The sequence below is a fragment of the Onychostruthus taczanowskii genome, unplaced genomic scaffold, assembly GCF_017590055.1.
Source record: "Onychostruthus taczanowskii isolate IOZ18803 unplaced genomic scaffold, ASM1759005v1 scaffold54, whole genome shotgun sequence".
Classification (NCBI taxonomy): Eukaryota; Metazoa; Chordata; class Aves; order Passeriformes; family Passeridae; genus Onychostruthus; species Onychostruthus taczanowskii.
The window spans coordinates 2172645-2189464 of NW_024503013.1; the positions used below are offsets into that span (position 1 = coordinate 2172645).

A 16820-nucleotide genomic window follows, 5' to 3' on the forward strand; every position below is an offset into this window, starting at 1 on the left:
TTATGAACATAATGTAAAAAGCAGACTTTAGTATTACGGTGGCTTTACAAACTCTTCTTGAAGAGGATCCTGCCATAATTCATTTATAAATCTAATTTCCTTCATTTCTTGCAAGAAATATTTGAAAGCGAGCGAGGCCTTGACACTATTGCTTTTGGCTTCTCCATGAAATGCCATTCCAGTTTGGATAAGGTATAAATGGCTGAAAATCACCATTTCCCCTCTGTTGCTTGTGCTCCTTAGGATATTTGTGTCACCCTGTGAAAGCAGTCATTAAGCTTGCCCTGAAGACAGCAGCAGAAAGAGCACATACAGCAGTGTGCACATACTTCTGGGCTGCTGAGCTCTCCTAGAGCTGCCGTCTTTGAAAAAACTTTCCAAGAGGTGCAGCTCCCGATCACATCACTGTGCCTGCTGCAGAGCTGAAAAGCCAACAGTACATCCGCTTTCACAAGGTCTGGGGCTGCTGGGCCAAAATGGGCCAGGTCAACTTGAGACCAATCAAGTGAAAAAAAAATACTGCCACAGTGAGGGTCTGTAGGTCAGGTAATTGTAAACTTTGGGGGAGACATGGCTAAGAGGGATTTCCCCCAACCAGGCACCATTTCTGGCACACTTTGTATCAGTAATATTTTCTGCTGTGATCAAGCAGCAAAGATTCCTACAGGAAGTGCTCTCTGATATTAGGGATAAGATGCCTTCCTCCAGCTTGTTTTGCTGCCTGATGATATCAATAGGTGCCTACAACTTTCCTGCTGGGAGACAGTGATTATTTCTTCCCAGTTTGTCTTCCCCAGGTCATTCATGATCTTTGTCCACATGTCCTCTCTCACACTCATTGTCTGAAAAGTCTCAGATTAATTGCAAGATGTTTCTTCCCTGCCAGTGTTGCCTGAGATGGACCCACAGGTTGTTTGGGACGTGAACACCTAGAGGTGCAGGATGTCTGTGTATGTACATGTATGTTTGTGTGCACACTTCCTGCTTCTACCACACTGACTCCAGCCCTTTACATCACTGTTTTGAACAAAACTGAGGAGGGAATTTGAGGTGAGTACAGGCTTTGTTTCCTTCTCATTCACTAGAGGACATTTCTCACAGGAACTCAGTAACACCCTGAACCGATGGCAAAAAAAAAGGCAGACCTTTTTTCGCCTGAAGAGTCTGAACAAGGAACAAAAACCTGATTTCCTCCCAATATTTGACTACGTTGTCTAGGAAATTAAAATATTTAAATGTACCTTTTGTTTTAAACTGTTGCTTATGGAATATAGCAATTAAGAACAATATTTTGATTAACATTTCAATAAACACAGTTGCCCTCTTCATCATCACACATGAAAATATATTCACTTTTGTGTAAATAGACATATATGAAGTAGCTGAGATGCAAATTCAGAAGTCTTGGTGTGAAATCAGTTTCTGCTGTGCTCTACATTTGAAGTGTAGCTCTTACCTTGCATCTATTTGTCATTTGTGAAGCGCTAAGGTTCTCCTGTAGTGTGCATGAGCTCATTTCCATCATGGACGAATATCAACAGATACAGTCTTCCTCAGCACAGAATGTAAACTGATGAATTTTTTAAATGGTTTAAGCCATTCATATTTAAATATTAATGAAATTAAATTCTGACCACTTTGGCTGCTGAAACTTCTAAGTCTTTAAAAGTTTCCTCAAAATACTTTGAGATTTGTAGAAATCCTTGTCTATCCAAAGTTTTAACAGGGGAGCACTTGGTCAAAACATTTTAATCTAAAAAATTTTTATAAAACCTGCAAAGTTTATGCTAATTTTGAATCCAATCCTGTTTTGAAGACTAAAATTAAAGTCATATTTATGAATTTAAATTGATGGCCTGTTTTCACAAATACTGATCTACTTCATCTCTCCTCAATTCAGGCACCTTGTATGAAGACACCTTTTTAGAAGCACCACATATCTAGTGCTTTCACTTCACCAGCTGTGTTAGAAAAAAGTGTTGATCTCACCATCTCAATTTTTTACCTTTAAAGAACAGTTAATAGTTATTCACTTCACAGAAGCTTTATGGATGAATTAGTGTGTAGAAAACAATTAGCATATATTACATAATTTCATTACTTCTGCTATCACTACTATCTCTGTTCCTACTGATATTTGTGCATGAACTGAATTTGGTTTAGTTTTTGCTTGTAGCATTTGCATGGCTAAAATAACACAAAATCTGGGCATTATGTCCTTTTGTTGTTGTTGTTGTTGTTAAGTAATTTATAGCATAATTCCAGCTTCTGCATTGTTTTGTTGCCACAAAAAGACAAGAGATGTAAGAAAAATTTGGGAAAAGCACAATAATGACTATTCCAGATATTTACCCTGGGGGACAGAGAGAGCAAAAGGCACCTTGGAGATGTCATTCGAGAGGACATAGGGCAGCAGCCCTTTGTTTGCTTCTTGCCCTGAGAGTAATACACTATGTTGTCCAGATCCATAGGCTCAAATGCAAATATCAAGACAAAGTTATCTAATTAGCAGCCTCACAACTGCCTCTGGGCTTTATATGTTGCTTTTGTCAGGATTGGTTTTGTATAGTAGTCTCCTCTGTTTGAAAGAACATAATGAAGGTGATTAAATGATTCATTAACATTGTGCCCATTTGAGCAAACAGTCCAAACATTTCTATATTCCCTGGTATCAAGCACAGTGATCTTCACACAACTGTCCAAAGTTCTTTTAGCTTTTTTAATTTTTCCACAGCTTGACTTTAATTAATGTTTCATGTGCAGATTTATATACAATTACTGTACCAACTGACTAGCTTTTGATTTTTTTTGGATTCTTTTGGAGGAGGAGAGGGAAGATATTCTCACAAAAGACTGTATATTTAAATGAATAATACAAATAAATGCCTGTATATCTATCTGGTGTCCCTAGCCATGGGAAATCTACTCCACTTAGAGGTGGTCTCCACAGATCCCCACTTGGTTCCAACAAAGAAAGGGACAATATGAGGTGCCAGTCAGAGGACTAGTTTGTATTTTGCTGTGAAAGCAGAGGAGAAGAAAAGAATCCCATTTTTAAAGTGAGTGCCCAGCTCTGACATATCTAACATTTATTCTAAATTTTATCTTAAAAGCAGTAAGATTTTTGGCCATCAGCACTCTCCTCAGGAAAGCCAAACAATTGGGAATGTGCTGTTAATTTCCAGCCTAAATTTACTTATGGCCAATATCAAAAGTGGTTACTAGGTGCACTGGTTGGAAAACTTGTCAGAAGAAAAACAGAGGTGGATATGTTAAAGCTATATGTTTTTTGGATGAACATTCTCTATATCTGCATAAATAATTTGGCTATGGGCACGTAAGTCCTACTTTGCAGCTTTAAAAATATCAGGCTTTAATAGAGAGATGAATGTTTGTACCTCCAAAAACCCAATTTCCTTAGTATTTTCAGATGGTGAGTCCAACACTCCAGGAAGCATTTCTGGAGGATTAAAAGCCTGGGGCCCTGGAGTTTGGCCCACCAAGAAGTGCTTCTGAAAAGGATGGGTGGCCTTGATAGCACTTCAAATACGAAACAAGATTTTGACAACAGCTGTACTTAGCCCATGAACTGGCTTTCATGTTTACCAAGGAAGCCTGTAATTTGTGAACCAAGAGTTATTTATTTCTCTTAAAAATAAACTCAGCAGTGAAAGCCCTACATGAAGAAGATGCCAAAATCAAGGACTGTGGCACACTTGGGTCTCCTGCATAGACCTGCAGGATAGTGCTGCTGCTTTCTCACTGTGTTCAGCAGCCCACATGGCTGTGAGATATTTCTCGATGCTGTTTAAGCTCTTCAGCTGGGTGCTGAAGAGGAAGAAGGGCTGAAAATGGAGAGTTAGTGGGCTGGAAACACAGTATGAGAGCTGCAGGATTCACAGTAATGATAGGGTTGAGAGGAAGACAGCAAAAGAAGACTGCATGCTCCTTGTGCCATGAGGCTGGCATGGCACAACAGGCCAAAATGGAAGAGTACCTTTCGCTTTTTTTTTAGGAAGCCTTTGCCAAGATAAAAAAAGCTAGTTTGTATGCCTTTGCTAGGAATATGTTAGTGAAACAAGTGAGCTGGTCATGCAAACAATTTGTTTGACAGAAAGCAAACCAAGTGGCAAAAGCCAGGCAGAGTTCAACAGCTAAGCTTGGAAATGAGACACCCAGATTGTTCTGGATTTGCTTTGGTTCAGTTGATGCAGGAGATAAACAGTTAATGCCATTAGTGAACAAATGGCAGCGATCAAAAATCAACAGGAAAAGGCCACCACTTGCCATAATGTGAGCGAAACTATTGCACTGAACGCCCTCCCTGCTGGGAGGTGGCAACACTAGATAAAAGCAAACGGAAAAAAGAAGGATTTTGGAAAAAAGAAGTATTTTGGAAAAAACCTCTCCCTGCCCCAAATACATTTCTTCCTGCTGGAAATTTTTGAAGTCTAGTTATTACTGTTAAGCTAGGTTTGTTCATGTTCACGGGAAAAACAGAGAATGATGGAGCTGAAGAAAATCTCAATTCTCAGCCTGTGAAATACTCGTAAGACCCACTTTAGTGTGCATGGATCCCATGCATAATCAGGCCAATGGAGTTTGTGGTAGGGAGAAAGGAGTGAAGAGAGAGAGGTAGCATGCTTACTATGCTGCAGAAAGGGTTAAAAGTGGTCAGTTCATCATTCTCCTGTGTGGTGCCTTGGAAGTTTTCACAACACCAGATGTGTGGAAAAAAAAAAAAGAAGAAAGCAAGCCCAGTGAGCACCAGTAGACATCCTGGTGCCCTGGAAGCAGTTAAATTAACACCCAGCAGGGACAAATTTGCAGCTTTGGGAACAAGCTTAAAGTTAGTCTGTTTTCATTCCTGGAGTGAATTTGCAAGTGTATGACAGTGAAGTACAGCCTGGGAAGGAGCAGGCGGCTTTGGATTAAGGATGGATAGCCAGAATTTGCTCCCACCCTCCCTCCTCCCACTCTGTTTTGCACTTAGGCTGTGAAGATCCCAATACTTCTGCTAATCCCTCTGTCTTTCCATGTCTTTTACTAGTTCCAGTAGGAAAGAAAAAAGTAATTATTTTTTTTTCCCCATTCTAGTTGAAACCAGACAAGACTGGAGTCACCCCAGCAAAACCTGCTTTAGCTGGGATTGCAGTTAACAGTCCTTCGGAGAAATCTAGTTCTGCAATGGATAAAGTTGGATGCTTTTCTAACTAGAACCAAAGCACTAAATCCTTTAGTAATTCATCACTCAGTTGGAGCCAGGCTGTGGCCCGGCTTGTAACCACTGCAAATTATAGAAAAGACTGGAAAAAGAAAAGTCTGTGAGAGTACATCTGAACTATCTTCACAGAATTACAGAAAGCCCTCACAGTCCCTCTCCCTCATACAAGTTACATAACAAATTGGATCCACAAAAATACCATCTTTCCTCATTTTCACACCTTGGTTATTGCAAATATTTTGGCATCAGTCAATCACAGGGAGCTTTTCAACCAAGGTGGATTACACAGCTTCTTATGAAGGCCTGAGAAGGCCAATCTCTATCATTCTTCCCCGTGTATATCTTTGGCAAGATAGAAGGAACTTCAAACCCTGAAACAGCCTTCTCAGAGAGGTGATTGATGGCCCAAGCCTGTCAGTGTTTAAGAGGTATTTAAACCTTATAAAAATGTTGGTCAGCCCTGATTTGGTGAGGCAATTAAACTACATGATCATTGCAGTTCCCTTCCAACTGAACTGTTCTATATATTCTGTTCTGTTCTATAAATTGGTTATGCAATGGCTACACTTGCAGCTGTAGATGATGGAGGAGCTGTAGGGTCCCCTGAAGGAAGAAAAAGGGAAAGGGTTATATTAGTTGTTTCCCAGTGGGGCAAATACAGTGCTTATTCTGTCTCCCTGACTGACAGGATGAACAGCGTGGCCTGAAATGTGTAGTGTTTCGTTTCAGCTGGCAATTTGAAAGGCTCAGGGCTGCATTTCCTGCCCTGTTCTGAAGACTTCCTGCAGACACTTTGGGAGCTACTGGACACAAAGCCCTTATGCTCCTTCACTTACTCCTGGCATAGGATACAGAAATGGTTCTTAAGCGTTAACAATCTTCCACTTCCCTATTGCAAAGGCTGTAGGTTCTTGTCCCCTGTGTATCAGTAGCTCCTATTCTGCTCCTTTTTCTCCCACACTATTTCCCTTGGATGTCCTGTCTTCCTCCACCTGCACCCAGGCTCACTGTCATCTTTCTCCTCCCGAGCTCCCAATCCTTCTCACTCATTTCCTCTCACCCAAGCCCAATTTGCACTCTGTATTACCACCTTCCAGGCCTCTTCCTACCCTCAGACCCTCACTCTTTCTGTGCTTCACTCCTTTACCACCCTCTCTTACAGCTGTGTCCATCCCATCCAATTGCCCTACTCTGGATCCAGCGCCATCTGGCTGTTTCTTTCCCTTGCACTAAACTTTCTGCTCCCTGACTCTCCCCGTCCTGTCCTTGCACACCCAGTCTCCCTCTTGCAGCTGTTCACCTTCCACTCCTTCTCCAGACTCCCCCTTAGGTGAGGTTCCCCACCACCAGCCACCTGAGGTGAGTTTAGCAGCTCACTGTTGCTGGCAGAAGCAATCCCATCTCTGCTTCTAGCCTCCACGTGGGTGCTCCTGCCTCTTCCCTTGTGCTGGTGTTGGCTTTGTCTGACCCCACAAGCTGAAGAAAACCTATATGAGAGAAAAAGGATAGTTCTCTGCTGGCCTTGTGAGAGCTCGGACAAGTGCCAGAGCTGGTGCCAGAGGATGAAGTAGATATAAGGCTAGTGTGGGGAAGGACTTCTTGCCCCTTTCTGAAGCTTCTAGTATTTAGACCAGCTCTTCCATAATGTGAAACCTCACATAAGAGAGTCCAAAGCCTCTGTCCTCCCTTTCTATTGACATATTGCCACATAACTCAATGTGAGAAAGCAAGTTTCAGTCTGCACACATCTTTCAGGCAGAGCAGCAGAGCTGGGCTCATGGGTGCTCAGACTCTTCTCCAGCGAGCTTATTCCCCACCATGCACCTCGCTCGGGTACTCTGAGAGTGCCTTCCTCACTGGTCACACAGGAGGCTTAGGGGGTTCACATGAAATACAGATATCTGGTATGAAAGAGAGGGATAAATATCCCTCCTTTTACTCAGTTCCAGTGCTTTCTACTGATTCACTGGGTCTGGTTCAACTCCAGACTCTGTCAGAGGATCTTTCTGCAATGGTAAGAATATCCAACAACTCCTGTGGATTGATTGTAACAGCTTTGAATGATATCTTCCTTCTTTATTTATTTCCCCAAATACACAAGAATATATAAAATATACAGTAAGATTTCCTTCATCTCAACATTTGGCTAGCTTGCTTATTTAGATTATAAATTCTTCAGGGCAAAACCTGTCTCTTACACTGTGTGTGTACATTACCAGAAACAGGCATGCAGCAAATGAAGCAGGCAGATGGTTCTGGAATAGTTCTGTTGGAGCATCTGGCTGATTTTCTGGAACAGCATCACATTCAAATGGTAAACTCACCCGTGAAAACTCACATTAAAAGAACATTACTAGGTCTGTTGCTGTCTTAACAATAGTCATCTGTGGCCTGGGGCAGGTCTCCACCATAAAAACACCAGCAGTAAAAGTGGCTGAGTGGAGGAATAAATTTTTGCCATTAAAATATTCCTTCATTTTGAACCCCTAGAGAGACAAATTACTGGGACTAAGCACTTTTGAGCACTTCGGGGAATTAAAAGAATAGGAAGACTCTAGGGAGAACTGGGGGCTTGTAAATTTTTTTTTTTGTTCCTTGACTTCTTGAGGTACTCATAAATTGCCTGCAAACAAGAAAAAACTTACAGGAAAGGGTTTTTCACCATGCCAGCTCCAAATGGTTGTGGAATTATATTGTTTTTCCAGGCTGCCTTTCCAATATCCCTGCAGGAAGTTGACTCAGGGCTTGACTCTGGCCTCAGATGCACGCACAGCAATAGCAGGAATCCTCACTTCAACCAGGTAAGAAGCCTTGGTGGACACCATAACTTTACGGACAAGTCCACAGATCAAGATAAACTAACTAGCTCCTTAGCAGAGAACCAGACCTGAAGCATCCTTGACCCCTTTTCTTCTGGTCAGCATGCCATCTTCACAGTTCCTTATCTCAGACTTGTCCTGTTACACTTCTTTTCCAGTTAATCTAATAAGCACAAACTCATGTCCTGTTTTTGATGATGATTCCTCACTTTATGCTACCACCCTGGGCCTGTAAACTGTAATCTCACCCACCAGCACTGAGGATCTTCTTAGTTGCCATTTATTCCTTGCAGCCATCCTCATCTTCTATGTACACACTCAGTACCTTGGCTGTCCCTCTGTTTTCCTTCCCTAGCCCATGCCTTCCAGGTGGTGGTGGAGTATAATCAGAGGGCTGAAGCAGCTAACAACCTTACTGTACCCTCTGTCTCCAACAGCAGGTTTTTTCCCCCCACATCCAAGACAAGTGACTGAGTTATGAAGGGTCTCTTGGATCACTGCAGTTCTCAAATCAACATATTGAGATCTGCAGTTAGGGAGAAGTTCATATCTATCAAATTCTTTCCATAATACCCATCTTATCTTTGAGCTTACAGAAGTCAGATCAACGCTATCCCTTTGAAACAGGTGCCATTTTTAATCCGAGTTGATACAGTTCTTCACGGAATTTTGCCCTCTCAGTGGAGCTCCCAGGCACTTTCACAATGTTAACAGGTAATGAATGAGACTTCAAGTGTGCTGACATTAGTGAAGAACTCATCCAGGGAAGCTCAGTGATGTTTTTCATTGGTACTTTCATGGAAGTAGCTTCAAAAAGCCATTCAAAAGAGACATCAGAAACTGTCTCATCTACCTCTCAAACACCCCAATCAAGAAGCCTTTGACCATGGATGATAACCCACTATTCTTCCAGTGTAAATGCTTCATGGAACCTCATGGAACGTGGAGTGTCTCTGCAACTTTGAATTACAATATCCTCAGGGACTGACTGTCCATAGTGGGACTGTGTATGTATTTTGTTCAGCAAACCGAGCATGAATGATATAAAGCACCACCAAGAAAACTGTCCATAATGACAATACAGGAACTTACGACATTTTCTCTCTGGTTTCATGCTCATAAATCTGCTATGACCCTGCAATTGATGGTGGTTACTGGGACATACTTAAGTTTTTATCCAGAATATTTAATTCAGAAGTCCTTGTATGAGGGAATGTGATCAAAATGGAGCTATCAAGAAAAGCTGTCATCCAAATATTATTTTTATAGAGAGCTTTGAGAGAAAGGTCACATTGTTATTTTCTTACACTATGGAACAGTTTCTATTATTACAGATTCCAAACGCCTGGAATCGTAGTCATTTATGATCTAAGTCAAATTCAAGTCCTGGTTTGTACCCACTACCAAAAGCTACTCTAGGTTTTCTCTCTTCATTTCACAAACATTTGTAAAATACTTCCTTCACACTTGAAAAGAGAGAGGTTGCCTTACCAAAATGTGTTCTTCTTTTCTTCCATAGTGGTAAACACAGAGGTTTAGGAAAATACTATTTTAATAAAGAAGACACATTTTCTTTGAGAAATTTCAGGGGCTAACTTAGAAATGTAAGTTACTACTCAGCAGTGAATGGTAATAAGAGTTTTTTATATCTGCACTTTGAAAAAAGACATTAGTTCTTTTGGTCCTGGAGCTTCTTCCTCACATAGCACCCTAACTATCTGAAAGTTTAACATATACTTTTTATTGAATCCCCATGCTTTCAAAAAAAAAAAAAAAAAAAAAGGTCATATCCTACTTCTAACTATGCTGCTGTGAATTCAGTTACACACTCCTGAAAAGAAATGAAATTTTCCTGGGTTTACACTGGAGAAAATGAGAGGAGAATCTGTTTCAGGATCTCTGCAGAGGTGCCAGGTTAGCTGAAATACCACCTCTGTCCCTTGGAGATATTGCAAATGATGAATGCATATTAAGCTGTGGGCATTGGACGGGCTGGTGTAATGGAATGGTTTGCAAGGGGTGGGGGGTCACATCAGCACCTGGAGCTCCCCTGTGGTGGCACATCCCTTGGTGCAGTGCTGATCAGTAATCCTACAGGGAAAACATGCTAGGAGCTGGTACTGGAGAAGGGACTGCTCAGTGTTCAGTGGGAAGGAAGACTGGTTGTACATAAAAGGAGCCTGTTAAGATGTGGTAAAGATGTTAAGATCTGGTAAAGAAAATTATCTAAGGTGTGCTCCAATTAGAACAAGTAAGGGCAAATACCACCACCACCCCTTAAACTGTGACTAATGATGATTCTTGGGCTATTGAAAAAGAGTGTAGAGACATGAAAAAGGAGAAGGTGATCCCATCCTCAAAGCAATTCTTAAAGAACAAGGAGTAACAAGGCCCTGAGTTTTCCACAAGCAAACACTGTTGTGGGTTGTATCTACACTGATGTATCCAGAGCCTTAAAAATACGGACCACTGGTTGTTCATGTAAAGTGGGGGGTGAAGCTCTCACGATCCCTTGTGTTATCCTTGCCTCCAAAGCCAAGACTAAATAGGACACATGCCCACATGTAGCAGATGGAGTGGCCTTGCTCTCTTAGTGTTCCTGTTCTCATGAGCTCAGCCTTCTATTCTCCTTTCCCTTGAGCAAATGAAGTTGAATAAAAACAATTGGAGAAAAATTCAACTTGAAATCCTTGAGTTTAATTTGGCTTTAGTTCAAAACCAGAAGGGGATGAATAATATTTTATTTAGTAGATACAAGCTTTTTTTGTTGTTGTTGTGGGTTTGTTTTTTTCTTGGGTCTTTTTGTTTTGTTTTTATTTTTTTACTTCTTCACAGAAAAGTAATAGATCTTATTCGACAAATATAATGGCTGATCAAAAACGTTGAAAATGTGTGAGGAATTTCTTGGACTAGTTAAAAACATCAAGTCTTCAGTTCAAAAATCTTAAGTCTTACTTCAGAAGCATCTCTCACTGACTGGACTGCATTGCTTCAAAAGGGTAAAGTTAGACTTTTACCCAGGCCCAGTTACAGATTTTCAGCTGAGGCTCCATAGAAGTATCACAGACCTGATTAAAGCTGTATAGAATTTGGAGCTTCTAAGTGTTTTCTGAACAAAGAGAGTGTTGAATTTCTATGAGTTTTTTCATTACTATGTGTATGTTGCATTCAGATAGACAACAGAAAGGAATCTTTCCCAGAACAATGGAGAATAAATGAGAGAGGCAAACAAACCCTTCATTCAGATCAACCTTCCAGGAAACCAAGACGATTTCCATCATTTTTATGACTTTTCCCTAGGGGCAAAAGACATCTAATTAGCAAATCCCTCTGTAAGTTTGTTTCAATTGACACAAAGGGAATGTGACAAGCAGAGAAATAGTAAGCCTTACATTTCCAGTTAACCAGTTTGGACTGATAAAACCAAGCTCATATGGATTTTGGGGATCTGAAAGCTTGGGGAGCAAAAAATCCAGAGGGAGAGCTAGTTCTGCTAAAAAGGTGAACTTAGAGTGTTCCAGTCAGTGATTTCTGATGGCAGTGTCACAGCAGTCCTTTGTGAATGTGCCCTCACAGTACCAGCTACAAAGCATTGCAGTGAGTTGTGACATGGTCCTATAATGATCTGAGGAGGAGCTGAATGATACCAAGCAAAATCAAATCTTGATTCCTCAAGCAGAAATAGAGCATGAGTAAAATAAATATTAATAATGAAGTTAATTAGTAAATGCTGGTAATTAATCATGCATTACTTTTAATGATGTGTAGAAATACTCAGAGGTGGGAGATGATCCTTCAGAAAAGCAGGCTGTGCAGCCTAAATGAGGTAATGTCCCCATTGCTAAAATCAGCAGCAGTTGACCCACAAGGTCACTTTGACCTTTGTTGTCTTTACTGGAAGATAATACTAGCAGTGTCTCCTCCCCCTCCAATTTAATATCTAGATTTATGTGGCAAGCAGGCCCTGTCCAAGGGGTTGGTGTGTTCTTGCAGCAGTACAGGCAGGTGCTAAAGGGTGCACAGGACTCATAAATACTGCCAGGTAAACAGTTACATTCAAACCTTTTAAAAACCCTGTAATTCATGGACCAATTATATTTCTAAATATTGTTCCAGCAACTACAAAATACTCTAATTGAGAGAGACATAAATGATGTTCTGAACTTCATCACCACTTTGGAACAACTGGTAGGGATCTCTAAAAAAAAAGCAGTTATCTCTCTAGAGCATAGAAAAAACAGCATCCTTACTGCGAAAGCCCTGTAATCTGTGTCTAAAAAGCTTCCAAGCTTCTCAACTGTGCTGTGGGTCAGGTAGCCACATGTTGCAGAAACAGCTGTGGGAGGTGGTCAGACGACAAGAAACACTGGAAAATTAGTTGGCAAAAAGAAATCTGTGATGATAGGCAAAACCCCTTCCTTGGTGTAATATCTAAAGTTAGGCACTCAGCAAAGTTCACTTAGGAGAAGCTTCCTAAACTAAAGGTCTTGTGGCCATACAGGTGAGAAATCGTGCTACACTCATGGTAAATCTTCAAGTACTGCTAGGGCCGAGGTGCCAAGTCCCATCTGGTTGGCTGGCCTCCCTGAGCAGCAGCCCAAGAGCAAGTAGGTAACATTAGCTCAAGCAGAGTTTCTCTCATGTTTTTATGCCTCTCCAGACAGTGACCCTGCAATTTTTTTCAGAAAAACAGTAGTGTTTGCAGAAGTCTTGCCTGTCTCCCCTGTGATGACAGATTGCTGGAAGGCTCACGATGGCTGAATGAAGGAACTGTTAAAATTCATCTGTCTGCCAGTCTATTAAGAGAATGGGGAAATGCACCTAAGAAGAGAGCACACAGTGGCTCAAGAAGAGCAGCTTGCAGACACCTCCCATAAAACAGCAAAACTGTGTTTGCATCCTGCATCAACAAAGCAATTTCTCACACCTGCCCATAGGTTTCACCTGGTACCTCTTGCTAAAGGTTGGAGTAAGTCATGGTTAGTTGCTGGGGGCATTTAAAAGAGTTAAAAGGAGAAAGGTGTGCAGGCATACAACTGTATTTACTCTTTTTAAAGCATCAGCCTGTTCATCCAGTTTGGTGAAGAAACTCCTGCTTGGAAGGATTCGTTCACAGTGCTACTTTCTGGGAGCCCATGGAAAACGTAGGCTTTCATTTTTAAGTAGCTTCTTATAGCTTTTTTCACATCTACAAATTATCTCCAGACCTATACTGCAAAAACATATCTTCAAATATGCTGAGATGAAATCCCACCTAAACTACTCAGAGTTGCCTAAACATTCCAAGGTCAAACATGTTTTACTTGTTTTGCACCTAGTTTCCAGACTCTGGAGTACAGCAAGTTTGCACATTCTCACTTTGATTGGCAGGTCTGAAACTTGGGATCTGAGACCTGGGTGCACAGGGACTTGGCATAGCACAACTAAGCTAAAACAGCAGATCTTGTCAGGGTACTGTCTCATGATAACACAGTGGGAGCTGGCTACATGGAATATAATTGCAGACATATCTGTGGCAACCTTCTCCTTCATCTCTCAGCATGTATTTTACCCACAGAATATTCCCAGAAGTGTGATGGGTGTTTAGAAAGCTCACAGATAAATCTTAGTTTTTCTTTGCCAAAGCAATAGCAAATGTGCAAACAGTATTTTTTGTCATATCAGTCAAAAGATATCTAAAACCAGAATTTCCTAACCCTGCCTCCCTGAGAAAAATGATGGCATAAAAATTAACATTGTAAAGCACGTTATCTAAGATAACATAAGAATTCATTAAAATTTTGACTTTTAATACAGCCTAAATTTTTGTAAGTGAGAAAAGCTTAGATAGGACTCCAAAATACACTTGCATCTATCCTATTATCTCACCTTTCTGACAAGTATCCACATAATATATAGCAGTGACATATTCATTCCATTGCATGAAGAGAAAAGTGTTATGAGCATGTGCTTCTTGAAATTCTTCTAAATGTGCATCCATGATACACCTGAATAGGTGCTAAACATGCCATCACCAGCTCTGCAGAAGTGCATGCTGAGGGGGTCATTGAGTGCCACTAGGACACATCTCCTGCAGGAATGAGGCCAGGCTGGAAAAGCCTTTTTATTACTTGGACCAGAATGATTCTGTAACAAAGAAGGAGGAATTTGTCTTACCTGTCTGTGCTGCTGAGAGACTGGATACTGCAAACCTGAGATTTGCTGGCTTTGCTGCATTTTCTGAAGCATCATTTTTTGCTGCATTGCTAGGGTTACATTAGGCGGCCTCTGGAGAGACTGGTTTGGGAGAGGCTGAGCAGTTTGTGGCTGCGGCTGTTGTTGCTGCTGTTGCTGTGGCTGCTGCACGGGAGCTGAACCCTGTGCCTGCTGGGTGTAGTGCAGAAGGGCAGGCTTGTTTTGGGAACCCAAAACCGAAGGCATCTGCTGGTTTGTTTGCTCTGAGTTAAAGTGAAACAAAGGCTTTGTGTTGCCATGATGCTGCTCTAGAGGTGGCTGAGCACTGCTGATAAAGTTTCTGTTGAGGTCCTGAGGCTTCTGTTGCATGATTATGTCCATGGGATTGCTCTGGGGAGTGGTTGGTTTATAAACATAGTTGTTCATCCCTTTTGTCTGGTTTCCATTCACTGGCACCCCAAGCATTGCTGAGCTCTGTGGGCTGAACTGCTGCTGGCGAAAAGAGGGACTGGGGATTTTCTCTTGCACAAAGGGTCCAGGGGAAGGTCCTGATGGAGACAGAGTGGACCAGTTGGCTGTCTGGTTCTGCTGCTGCTGTTGCTGCTGAATCAAGGCATGCTGCTGCCGATTGGCTGCGATCTGTTTGAGCTGCTGTGCATGAGACACATCCGGCCAGTTAGGCAATGGCCGACTGGACGCAGAAGAAACCTGCGACACCTGTGTTTGAGGTACCGAGGGGATGGGTGAAGAGGCAGACATGGCAGTGGAAGCCATGGTGAAGGCTGGACCTGTAGAAGAAGGCCTCATCTGTGGGGAGCCCACAGGAGCCTGATTCATGCCAGCTGCATACTCACTTTTTATCACCATCTTATCCATCTGCAGAGATCTTACAGGGCCCCTCTGGCTCTGCTGCCCAAGGTCAATGTTGAATGGCTCATCTTGTTTTATCGTGGCATTTATCATATTCTCTAGCTCAACATCACTCATTGGTGGCACCGATATGTTAGTCAGTTCATTAAACAGTTCCTGAAGCTCAAGATCCATCATTTGGTCCCATGAGTCTTCCCCATATCTGTTAGGGAACATGTTCTCATGGGATGTCTGGCCATCTAAGTGTTTGCTGCAGGACATTGTTTCTCCTGGTTCTTTCTTTACCTCTTTCAAAGTCATATTGAACATGTCATTCCCACTAGCATGGGTATTGTTGGCTAGGCTACTGGCCTTTCTTTGTGTTCCTTGCCCCACAGTCATAGTTCCTGACATTGACTGGCTTTGGCAATTGTTAACATGTTGTCCACCTTGTCCCACTGGGATATTGTCACCCACTCTTATCCTCTTAATGTCAAGGAAAGAGCTCTCTGAAACACCATTGGGCCTTTTGTTGGCAGGTGACAGATTTACCACCAACTTTCTCTTCAAGGAGCCTTGAAGCTGAAAGAAGCAGAGACAAAAAAAAAATCATTAGATAAATATCAAAGAAATAATTTAATTGTTTGAAAGGCAACAGGCAGGTCAGCACTGCTTAGTTCAGAAAGCTCCTCTGGGTTTTTTTTTGAAGCTGTGCAGAACTGTAGGCAAATAGGCTTAAGTGGTGAATCTCCCTGCCATCTCCACCCTTGCCATCAGCACTTTTTGAGCACTGTTGCCTCCTGTTCATCACAGACTCCCCTTCCCCTCACAGGTGTGATGAGGGAGGGAGGTAGTCAGAGCTGTAGTTGGTAAAGCCCCTTTGCTCCAGATCTACTCCAATCTAGCTGTGCCAGACAGATCTAAAGTATTTTAGACAACAGAGACAAATGCAGTCATGAAATCTGCCCTTGTGCCTATCCAGTGGTGCAGGTTTTCATTCTCCCAATTTTGGTATATGATCAAAAAAACCATTTTTAACACCTGTAGAGTCCAGAAGTCCTTGAACATATTATAATGACACACACAAGATCAAGGCATCCTTAGCTCATATAGGTTTACACTGGCCAGAGATGTGTATAATTAAAAATTACAGATGTTAACTTGTTGAAAACTGAGCATGAGTTCACTAGAGCCATGTCAGGTTATATCAGCCAAGGGTCTGGCCCCTGATGTTCTTACTGCCAGATTATTTCCCAAAGATGTATGTTAGTACATTAAGCCCTTATTGTTTATGTCCTGAAACATCTCTTATAAAACATACAGTCCACTCAACACTGCTCTGAGAGTTGTAACTGTTTTCTTTTCCTTGAATATTTACAGTGATACTTCCTTTTGCTCGCCAGCCCTGTGGGCCTACTGAAGGAAAAGAGGTTCATGGCTCTGTCTGATAGTAGATCTGCCTGATCTACTCATCTGCTGTGGCTGTACACACAAATTCCCACCCCATGCACAGAAAACAGAGATGTCAGTCCCTTGAGCTGAAAAGCCTGGACTTGGTACATATGCCCTCAAGTAAGATGCAGATGCCCTCAAGAGGAGTTGCTTTGAACACAGTTCATAAAAGAACAGATCACTTTAAAACAAGGGCAGCTGTCCTATATTTAGCCCTGTACATTTGAACTTGGAGGTCTTTTCCAACCTTAATGATTCTGTGATTCCATGACCAAAGGGGCACACAGTGAGGAGTGTGCACA

The 16820-nt window shown here is 41.8% G+C and overlaps 1 protein-coding gene across 1 annotated transcript in view; it reads right to left on the reverse strand.

Annotated features, from left to right (window-relative positions):
- Positions 1-16820, reverse strand: part of MAML2 (mastermind like transcriptional coactivator 2) — a 209138-nt gene that overhangs the window by 49405 nt on the left and 142913 nt on the right. The window contains exon 2 of the mRNA XM_041417026.1: positions 14200-15648. Within this exon, the coding sequence (XP_041272960.1) occupies positions 14200-15648 (1449 nt within the window). The remainder of the gene's footprint in view (positions 1-14199; positions 15649-16820) is intronic.